We start from the raw sequence: 11583 nt of genomic DNA, 5'->3' as shown, positions 1-11583 counted from the left end.
TTCTCCATAAATTTTTTGAACATAGATGATTAGCAATGGATAAGGTTATATTACATGCAATAAGCATCTTTGTGAGATCAGAGTTAAAGTCTGACTTGATGTATTCATCGTTAACTTGATTTTATAGATGAATATCCATACTCTTGTTATGAGATGAGGATAATGAGTGGCGTGTTATTCTAGACAGGGGACTAAAGGCACATTTATATCGATAAATCCCACAAGCCATCTATTTTTCATCCGGTAAGTATTTTCCAAATTCCTGGGTCTCCATTTTCAGAAATCCAGACAGAAGGCGACGTTATTTTATGCATTTTATTCAGTTCTCTATCGAGTATCACCATCTATTATTATATTAATATTGAATAATAAAGGCGGGAATGATAACGTTCTTGATTGATAGAAGAAGATGTATATTATTTAATCAATGATGCCATAAGTATTTCTTCTCTTCACCTCGCACGCTTTTCTATTCTTACCAAAATTATCACCCTTAGTCATAATGTAATACCCATGTATTTCTTAGTATAGATAGCCTCACTACATTGTAATTATCAGAGTAGTTTAATATATTTATGTGTATATAGAATACAGGGTCACCGGAGAGTCCTGTTAGATTAACTCTATATAATATAATTATGTGTAAGGTTGCGAGATATAATGTTTAAACTCTGGTTGGGTAGAAATTTGATCAAAACAAACAGTTTTGTAAACGACAATGGAAGGCAAGAGAGTACTCCTATAATCAAGGAGTGCCAGAAGGGCGAATCTAGACCAGCCATCTTAAGGAACCTGAGCAGCCTAGAGTTCAACCCACTGATCATCAAGAGAACCATTGAGAGGTACGAGGACAGACCTACATCAGGCAGACCAAGGTCAAAAAGGACGCCGGGAGTCGTCATGGATTGCAAGAAATACTTGGAGGAACCTCACTAAGATGGCCAAGGATTTCAACATGGGTGCAACAACAATGAGATACCTTATCCGAGATGAACTTGGGATGCATCCCTACAAATTGAAAAGGAAACATCCCCTGGCAAGCAAGGTCAAAGCTAAAAGACTTGAGAGAAGCAATGTCATTATTTAAAAGCTGGGGACAATCCTCTAGACTCTTTCAGTCCCTTCTAGACTCTGTTGACATTTCTGGCTAGCTGCCAAAACAACGTCCTACCTGAGTATCCGTAGATGTCAACGGCACTCAATGTTCGTTGTTAAACAATGACCGCACGCTGTTTACTATATGAAAATGTGACTGAGATTCACCACACTGGGAAGAAGTTTGCTCAAATAAATGTCGTTAAGATGACACTCCCTGAAAAAAAAACTTCACTTACTCAAATGAATGCATGCTATGATGTATGTACATATATTAAGAAATAATTAGATACTCTCATTGACACAAAACAACGACTCTTTTCGTGTCGTCACGTATAGGAATAATTTACTATCTGTATCTACAAAAAAAATTGGTTTATTGTAACAGAAAAAGCTGAGATACATTCATACTAATAATATACCAATAGAAAATGATATAATTTACAAAAAATTTGACACAAACACCAAAATAACAGTAATGCAAGTCTTTACTCCCAGAGTTCAAAAGGGATTCAGACTTTTGGATCAAGGGAGAGTCATTAGAGATATGACCACATGACCTAATAAGTGAGATATACGTAATAATAAAATATGTAATTGTATAAAGACTATTCTCTAGAAAATGTATGGTACAAATAAATCTGAATCTAAGCTTGCTCAGAGAGTGACTGCAAGTCAGGGGCTTCATAGCGCACATGTCGTTCCTGTGTTGAATATTGTCGTGACGTAGGTGAGGATCTTCCTGATACGGAGGTCCTTGACGGGCTGTACCTCTTTCTACCGGATATTTGATTAGGCCGTCTCCGCTGTCTGCCAGAAAAGAACTTATTTAGTAGATTATTGGGATTGGCTGCTCCATAGTACTCTGGCATTTTGAATTGGAAGAAATAGTTTGCAATAAAGGGTGCTGCTGCACCCCGTATTAAGGATATCGATGAGTTTTCGTTGCCTGCGTGTCTCTGAAAAGGATGAGATATATATTGGGACAAATATAAGGTTATAACGTGAAATCATATAATGCACGACTATTTTGGGAAAATGAGCTTTAAGTGGTATGATAAAAAGGACAAATTCTGCATAAGGAGTGTTGTATCATTCCTTATTTAGGACTGAAGACTGCAGTCTCTTACAGCACAGTTTAATTTCGGTCCAGTTCAGTTCTAAAAGCTTATACAATTCAACCATTGACGACGTCAATCAAATTTATTTCTTCTTTGTTTAATTAGGAGACGAAGAAAAATGGCATAACATAATATCATTGATCAACTATTGATTAAATCCCATGTTCTTTGATTTTCAATTGTAGAGATTCACTCGATTCATCAGTTTTTTGGGGATTTCAAATGCAATAGAACTGGTGTAGCTTAAAATACCACGCGATGTTGATATAAAATTGCAACTGTGACAAATATAAATGCTTTATAATTGTACAAAGTTCATATGAGTTGACTAACAGGAATTTCTAGTAAGGCATAATGTTGTTCATTAAAACAGGTTGCGTGATTGGAGCTTGGGCTCCTCCAGATACCAACTCGTTGAATATTCCTTTTTTTATTATTATTCATTAAGTATTTTATCATTATTTTCCTTTTTTTCTTCATCTCTTAACTGCATAATTAATCTGATCGAGATATAACAGTAAAGTTCGAACCGATAATATAAAAATATAATAAGACGGCAGATATGCCATACGGCAAAATCTCTTGGGGGCAAAATTACCACCGGCGAAAATGTTCGGGTGAAATTACCTAGTACTTATGGAAATAGAGCATTAGTTTATTATAATTTATTACTTTGTTTATTTAACAAAGAGGATCAATTAGGAAATAGCTATGACGTATGAAGCCAGTGGAGGGAAACGACAGCTAATAGCAAAATGTAACGTGTAAAGTGCTCACAGATGAATAATAGCACACACTTAATCAACCAATCAACGTTCAGAACACTGATTAGGAGGCAGAAGAAGAAACATCGACAGCTCACCAAAATGACACAGTATATTTTGTGTTAGTGAGGTAACTCCGAGCTATGGAGTAAAAATAGCTAGAAATAGAGATATCAAATGATTTAGCTCCTATTATGATTTTCTGTGTTAGGAAAAAAATTCAAAAAACCACACCTATTGAAAAATTTTAATAATTAAAATATTTTCAACAATGGACAGCTGTTTACGAAAAATTTATTTCTTTGGAAAAAAATTTCAAAAATTAAATATTTTTAGGAATTTTTTCTTTTGTGAATCCAATGCTATTCACTAAAAATTTTTTTTTTTTAAATATTTTAAATATTAATTTTTTAGAAAAAAAGAAATCAAAAATCTACAGCTACTGACAAAAATTAATTTTTTTATCAAAAAATTTTAGAAATTAAATTTTTTGAAAAAAATTTAAAAACTCCACAGCTGTTCACAAAAAAATTAATTTTTTTGAAAAAAATTAAAAGAACCACAATTCTTCACAAAAACTTAATTCTTTTGGAAAAAAAATTCTAAAAATATATGTCAAATATTAAATTTTCTCGTAAAAAGCAAAAATTCCTTAATTTGGGTCTGCAGCATCTCCAACCTTCTGCTGACGCCCCTTCATATGCATATTAGATAAATACATAAATCTATGGATAATAAGAAAGTAATTTCACATTATAATGTATAAAAATAAATATTTATTCATGTATTACATAATAGTTATTCTTGAGACACGGTCTGAATTTTTTGATTCGATCTCAAGTTGTTATTTTAGACCGATTTTTTTAACATGGTAGACCGATTTTTTCAAAAAAATCTCTAAAGTAGACAATAAGTTCTAGAACAAATACTGTATGCATATACGAGACGACAGGATCCAAATTAATCCAAACTATCTCTGTTTAAACTTTGTAGAGTGTCATTCTACATGAAAAAACATATGATATCATGTTATAAACAATTTATCTGTTAAAATCGGTCTACACCGATTTTTTTGGGGGACCCAATTAGACCGAACTTTATTTTTGGACCGATCTAGACCGAATTTTTATATGAGAGCCGTCCAGACCGAGCTTTTTGTTGGACGGAACTAATTCGGTCCAACAAAAAATATAAATGGTGTCAGACCGGTCCAGGACTTCCTTACCGAAACCCAACACTAATAATAATACATATTCCATGGACCCATATGCATTTTAAATGATAAATCCCACTTTGCCTTTCAAAAGAAGAAAACAGTCGATTCCTCTCGTCCTCCTCCACACCAACGTGGTCTTGTCTTTTTGAATTGATAGTTGTGTGTCAGGCCTTATTCATTCGCTCCAGTACAGTCAAAAGTAGTGTAGGAGAATCGGGTGGTTTTACTAGAATCGGATTCGGCATCAGGAAAATAATGTTTCATTTGCGATTCCGATACCTATTTATTACTAATATTTAACTATTTATTTCTTTTCAAACTGATAAAAAAATTAATCCCCCTCCCCAAATTAAGGAATTTTGCCTTTTTTTACAGAAAATTTAATATTTGAAATTCAATTGAATTTTTCAAATTTTTATCCAAAAAATTTCATGCTTGAAATTTTTGTGAATATCTGTTGATTTTTGAAAAAAAAATTCCAAAAAAAAAAAAAAGAAGTTTTTATTAGCAGCTGTAGATTTTTGAAATCTCTTCTTTGCCACAGTAATTCATTCTCTCCCTCATAAAGGCAGCTCATATTAACAAGGGTATTAATGCAGTAATACCATATTTCTCGCTCACGCCCGTGTTTCCTTTTTTAATTTTTTTAAGGGTGTTTTTTCATTACAAACTTCTCAGCTCTAGGCATAACATAAGTTCAAAACTCCATTTGTCAACCACTCGTCATATTTCATGGGTGAAAAAAAAAAGTATTTATATGATCCAAATAGTCAAACATATAACACTATAAGCTAAAATCAGTTTGTATTATATTATTTAATTTTAATAACAAGTCTATTACAGGCCTTGTTTTAGGTATAGATTTACATTAAGCTACATATTTAAATCTAATACATGTGAGGTGTTTTTTTTTTTCTAAAAAAATATGAGAAATGGCCCTTTGAACTTATGTTATGTCAATATAGTAATTTCTAAGTTATTCTACAACATTTGTAGGTGGCGCGCAGCAGCCAAGCAGCTCACAAATGTCAAGTAATGTGGATATAGACATTATGTTAAGGAGGATTTGTATCCAAATGTCGAAATCTTGGGATTTTATACATGCGACAATAATATATTACTTTCGTTTGATTATATTAACTAATTTTTCTTACTTTATGCATTTAAAGTGTAAATATCTATAATTGTTTTCAATTCCTTTTGGATTTCTTCTTGTTTCGTCTGATCTTAACTGTGGCTAAATAATATATTAGCAAGAACGATGGAACATGTTCGAACTGGCAGCCTCATATAGCCTTAATGACGAAACTTGAACAGGATAATGTTCATAAAGAATAAAAAAGGATATTATTGAAGGTGGATGAGAATATGAAATATATGAAATTTGTCAATTTGTTTTGAATTTCTGTAAAAACTATTCTTATTTTCCTTGCATTTTAGGGGAGGAATCTAGGGATTTTATAAAAAAAAAATATGGTATTCCTAGACTGCAGTCTTTATCCCTAAATAGGGACGGATAATACACTAGTCATAAATTAAATATATATAAATTATAAACCTTAAAAAATCCAGGATCTCCTCCAAGTCCATCACTCAAGGACGTCCCATCATCCGCTCCTACTGGAGTGGCACCTGATGTAATTCCTGCTATGGATGTACTTGATACACCTGCAATAGCCACTCCTCCCACACCAGCTTGACTACTTGACTTAGGAGCACTGATTGAAATCCCTCCTGCTCCGACAAGAGCTTGTCCCGCGGGTAAAGAAATTGCCACGCCTCCAGGCCCTACAATAGCAGAGCTACTTGGACTAACTTGTGCAACACCTTGTTCACCGGAAATGGCTGTGGCAGAGGGATTAGATTGTGCGAATGGAGTTCCAGGCTCTAAACTGGACAAAATATCCTGGAATTCAGAGAGAATTCCAAGATCCGGAGTCTTCAATGGATCTGCAACTTCGTCATTATAGTCGTTTGAGCTCTGCTCTATGAATACAGCTGTATCTTCGTCGTTGTCTGTGGCTAAAAGGAGAAAGGATACACTCATGAAATCAAATGAAGGAGGTAAGTCAATCATCTCACTTACTTTGATCATTCCCACTTCGTAAATCCGCGTCCTCTTCTAGGACCACAAAATTATCATCATTGTCGTCATATTGAGCGTAAAAAGTGTCAGTATTCCTGGCTTCTTGAGGGATTCGATATCTTTGACGAGAAAGTAAATTTTCTTTAGGTTTCTTAGGAGAGACTTCTTTCACCTCTACCTCCGTGTCATTAGAGTTCGAGGCATACAACTTGGAAGGTAGTGGAGGTAGATCCACATTCAACTTCTTCACTTCCTGAAACGTTTGATATCCATTTTTGGCATCACTTTTAAATGCCACACGAATAGGCTTCCCTCCGGGGGATACCCACCCATAAACGCCTTTTACAGAGCCATCAGGAGAACGGGTCTCTGCTCGAAATGAATTATCCGTATTCACACTAGTCCTAATAAATGAATGAGATATTCATATGACTTTTAGAAATACATATATTGATCATCTTACTTGAATTCACCATTCGTATCTGAAAACTGAATCTGTGAATCTGTTGCAATGAGGTCCTCTGGTTTGGATTTCCTTGAGGGAAAGGAGTGTACTGCTCCTATCAATAGGAATATTGACAATAATGTGAAACCCTGTTAAAGACACAGAAATATCGGATTATCCTGATTATAACTATGTATATAGATGTAAAATCTCATTTTGAGATTTATTGTATACACACCATTTAAGAAAAGATTTACACAATATAGCTAAACCATTATCATATCTAAGTATCTAAATCCTATTATGTTTCTCAAACCAGAGTTGACTCCCTCAATTAGTATCATTACTGAGTCAAAATATCATGGCTTTCATCACAGGATTTTAGGATTTTCCTACAGAAGCTTTAAATCGAGCTTTATCCATTAAATCAATACAAAACATACTAAGTATTTTTCAGATGTTAATTCAATTAATCAGATTTATGTGACTATATTAAGTACAAATTTTTAATTAACTTTGAACATACACTTAATTTACCTTGAGCTTCAATCATAATTAACTAACGTATGAATATATTAATCCTTTCAGATATTATCTATACATAAGAGCAAAACAGTTGGCCATAATGAATATATATCGTCATTTAGACAATCATGAATAGTACATACGTATTAGTGATGGAAAGATTTAAATAATTAAAAAATACCGTTTTGCTATCAGGAATGTCCACAGGATTAAATTATTTTGCTAGGGGGTAGGGGCTTTGTTTGTGGAATTTTTGAGGGAAAAATCCAAAAATAATCTTTTTGTTTTCAAAATTAAATTTTTTGACAAAAAATTTCAAATATGGAAATTGATATTTAATTTTTTTTTTCAAAAATTCACGACTATTCACAAAAAAATAACTTTTCTGGAAAATAATTTGCAAAACCCATAGTTATTCTTTAAAAAAAATTATTTTTTTTGGAAATTTTTGTTTTTTTAAATTCACAGATGTTCAAAAAAAAATTTTTTTTTTTTGAAAAACAAATTCCAAAAAATAGTTATTCACAGAAAAGTGTATGTTTTAGAGAAAAATTGGAAATATTCTTTTTTTTTTAAATAATTAAATTTCTAATATTAAATTTTCTCGTAAAAAGCCAAAAAAAAATTTTTTTTTTTGGTGGGGATGAAGTATTTTAATTTTTCATATATAAGAATATAAATTAATAGTAAACGCCAGTAATAAATAAGACTCGTAATTGCAAATTAAACATTATTTCCAAATGGCGATTCCGATTAATCGTCCCATCACGAATACACCTATCCCACGCAGTGAGGGACTTCTTCATTTCAAAGGCTAAACCATATACAAATAGAATCAAACAAGAAGAAAAAACCCACATATTGAACGCGTCCTTCTCTTAATAAAAGTACACTATTAATTCTCAATTCATGTTGTACTTGGAATCTTCGATATAAATTTTATTTGACCAGAAAAGAAAAACTATATGAAAATTATTTAACTCTTGCAAGTTTGTAAAGAATACGGTATAACGAATTATTCATCAAAAATATCTTATTATGATGGAAAAAACTTTATCTTCAAAGATCATCATCAATTCCATTATACATTTATTTACATCTCTAATCCCTTCGTATAATTCTTACTAACGTTGATGGGTAGAAATGGAATTATCTCTTGTTTAGCCAGATGTATCCGCAGGGGGTGTTTAGGGGGAGGGAGGCCCCTAAATTACGGAATTTTTACTTTTTACTAGAAACGTTTTTCCTCATTTAGGCAAAAATTAAAAGAGCTAAAAACTTAAAGAAATTAAAATTTTCTGAATAGCTATGGATTTTGAAATCTTTTTCCCGAAAAATGTAATATATGAAACTTAATTTTTCAAATTAATTTTTATAAAAGTTTTTATTTTTGTGAATAGCTAGGGATTTTTATTTAAAATTATTTTTCAAAAAATTGATATTTAAATTTTTCCTAAGCCTTTCAAAATTAAATTACTAAATATATTTTTCATCCATTGCTTTGGAAATAAAAAAAGTAACGTCACACTTAGTTCAGTAACTCACCCACTAAAGAACAGATTGTCATGAAATTTTGGCAGCTGTCTTTTGAATGTGGGTACTAACTAAAAAAGGAAGATAATTTAATTTATATGTAACTATTATGAGATAGTATTAATTAAATTAAATATAAATATGGAAATGATCTGTAGCCAAACGTACAAATATGAGGAAATTTTCTTATCAATTAGTGTAAAATACTTTTTCTTTTTTTAAACTAACCACAAGCATGGCATGTCTGTCTCAAGCAATATTGCAAAAATATATCTTTAAATATTAACTGATTGTGAGAGTCTATAAATATGGATTTATACAGGACATTCAATAATAGATATCTAAGATTAGACTCTCATATAAATTAAAACATATTATCTACATGAATGACTTAACTATAGTGCATAGCTTTTTTTTCTTTAATTAATTAAAGAGTGGATCATTGACGTAACATTTTTGATTAAATTATATATGTAAGAGGGAATCATGAATAAGGAGCCTTTACCATTCCTTGGATTATTGTACATTCATTTATGATCCAAACTTAAAAAAATAAAATCCATATGTAAAAACAGCCATTTGCCTATATTTAATCATTAAGTATATTTTTTGAGCCATTATTGTTTTTAAAGGGTTATAACTTTAAACGCAAACCATCGCTCTACTTGTTCTATTAAGAAACCATAAAAATCCCCATCGTTTTAAAGATGAAACCCATTTATATATAGTTCCAAGTATATTATAAATTAATAATCAATTTAGATTAATTTTTAATAAGTTACTCATATGAATATTGTAAGAAAAGGATATTTCTACTTTTTTATATAAATGAACCCCTTTTAGGGCCTAAAATAGTTATTGTAATATGTCACACCACCACGTGAATATGTATATACTATAACTCAAAAAAGTATTGAAAAATTATTTAGTACTCTCTGCGTTAGCAGAAAGATCTTAAAAGAAAATTTTTGATAAAAAAAAAGAGCAATTTCCAAGGTTCTGTAGAACAAAGGTTTTAAAGTTTGGAATTTCATCTTTCAAATGAGATTTGTTTTGATCAAATCCAAAAAGAACAAGTGTTTAAAATGGAAGCAAAAAGATAACGAGTTACTGACTTGCTCCGTGCCGGAGTATCAGTCCCCTCCATTTGTGAGATTGTCTCTTGCGGAAAGACAATTGTTTATATGGCGAAGAAGAAGATCAGGGTTGGGGAAAGTCTGCAGAGGAAGATGGGGGAGTGGCAAAAAGTGAGAACTAATGAGGTTTTTTTCTTAGTAATTGGGGAACATCATTGAGGACAATCCAACAAGACCCATAAAAAAGCTTTAAGGGGAGTTTCTTGGAAGGCACAGTGCGCAGAGCGTTGGGGGACCTTGGTATGACCTCATTTGTCAGAAGGAAACGGTAGCTGCTTACTGAATCAGCCAATATCAACAGACTGGATCCGGGGAAATAGGTCATTAATAGGCCATCCAACTCCTGGTCCCCATAACCTCTGACTATACTCATCTAGATTATGGAATCTGGGACTATGTCAACGCCCTTAAAGCTGCTGCTGAGGATCACTGGGCTGCCATGCTGGAGAGCTGTCTTGTCGGGGCATAATTGAGGCTCATGGTTGAGGCAGAAGGTGGACATTTTGAGAAATGAATGTTGATTGCGTAGATAATTAATTGCATTTATATATGACTATTAGCACCACTCTACGAAGCACTTGGCTAAGTTGATTTGCTGATGCACGCTGTATAGTATATACTTAGAATAATATAGGTGTTGTTTTTTTATACGTATTAGTTCTAATAACTAATAAGTCAAATCATCAGAAGAGGAAATGCGGCTCTTTAAAGTAAGTGGATGGTATTTGAGTGCATGACTATTAAATGGATTGAAAGAAATCACACGATATAATTTCCCATTTATTCTACCCCTTTGTAATTTAAAATGAATCTACTACTAGTCTGTTCACTTCACAAAAGACAAAAGTGAAAACTCACCTTATAGATCTTCATCTTTCCACGCTCCTTTTCTGAACAGTGTTACTTGTTGCTGTATTAATAATGTATAGAAAAAAACAATTTTTTTAAATCTTCTTTTAATGACAAGAAGGAACAAGATCCAATCACCCGTCCGCCTCCTTTCGGTCACTAACTGTTTTAAAAATCAATGTTTCTTTTGTGTAGTCCGCAGGTTAAATATATATAGATTTTTTTATCGTCTTCCTTTCGGGCACCTTCAAAGAAGAAAAGAAGAAGAAAGTACGGATGGAAGCAACAGCACACGACTTGGTTTCTTAGACTGGAATTTCTATTCTTTGCTCTCGAAGAAGGCTCTAATACACAAAGTGCGTATAATGATACTTATGTAGAAAAACAATGCCCTCTCTGGCGTGCCGTGTATTTTCTATAAATACTTTTTCCATGTTTTATTCTTCGCCAAATACACATTTGGTATTTACCTAATATGGTATGAAGAGTGTTTTGGAACATAGAATTGACACATATATATATTATATTTCTAAGCCTTGGCATATGCAAAAAAAAAAAAAAGTCATTGAAAGAAAAATTCAAAATAGGTAAAAACTTCACTCCAAGGCCTCAAAATAAATAACCCTCCCCTCCAATTAATCCTTAACTCCAAACCTCATGTACTTAAATAGTACAGATCGGTGCCTCCTTTCATACGACGAGATTCAAAGGAAAAGGCCCAAAATCCGTTGGTAGTTCAGTCATTATATCATTCAATATTATTTGATGAGAATTGATCCCAGCTTAAATAGAGCTGATTCTAATTCAACCAAT

At 32.4% G+C, this 11583-nt stretch overlaps 1 protein-coding gene across 2 annotated transcripts; it reads right to left on the bottom strand.

Annotated features, from left to right (window-relative positions):
- Positions 1-1455: 1455 nt before the first annotated feature.
- Positions 1456-10978, bottom strand: LOC121125278 (uncharacterized). 2 transcript variants are annotated; one of them, XM_040720437.2, is made up of 4 exons: positions 10780-10978; positions 6746-6876; positions 5755-6686; positions 1456-2054 (listed from the first exon to the last, which is right to left on the bottom strand). In XM_040720437.2, exons 1-3 carry the CDS (start codon positions 10792-10794, stop codon positions 6275-6277), a joined length of 558 nt encoding a protein of 185 aa, XP_040576371.2. In that variant the 5' UTR covers positions 10795-10978; the 3' UTR covers positions 1456-2054; positions 5755-6274. The 2 variants fall into 2 exon arrangements, with proteins under 2 accessions (XP_040576371.2, XP_071747479.1); XM_071891378.1 differs by lacking the exons at positions 6746-6876; positions 10780-10978 and having other exon boundaries at positions 5755-6370.
- Between the last annotated feature and the right edge of the window lie 605 nt (positions 10979-11583).

Source organism: Lepeophtheirus salmonis, chromosome 10 (genome assembly GCF_016086655.4).
Source record: "Lepeophtheirus salmonis chromosome 10, UVic_Lsal_1.4, whole genome shotgun sequence".
Classification (NCBI taxonomy): domain Eukaryota; kingdom Metazoa; phylum Arthropoda; class Copepoda; order Siphonostomatoida; family Caligidae; genus Lepeophtheirus; species Lepeophtheirus salmonis.
The sequence above is the reverse complement of the archived record's forward strand: the minus strand, read 5'-3'. Positions and strand labels throughout refer to the sequence as shown.

Bases quoted from the DNA above. Each gene is read 5' to 3' on its own strand.
- LOC121125278 (XM_071891378.1), bottom strand. From the start codon at position 6,291: ATGATCAAAGTAAGTGAGATGATTGACTTACCTCCTTCATTTGATTTC. The intron at 2,055-5,754 runs GTTTATAATTTA...CATCCTTTTCAG, and splicing joins GAGATCCTGGATTTTTTAAG to AGACACGCAGGCAACGAAAA.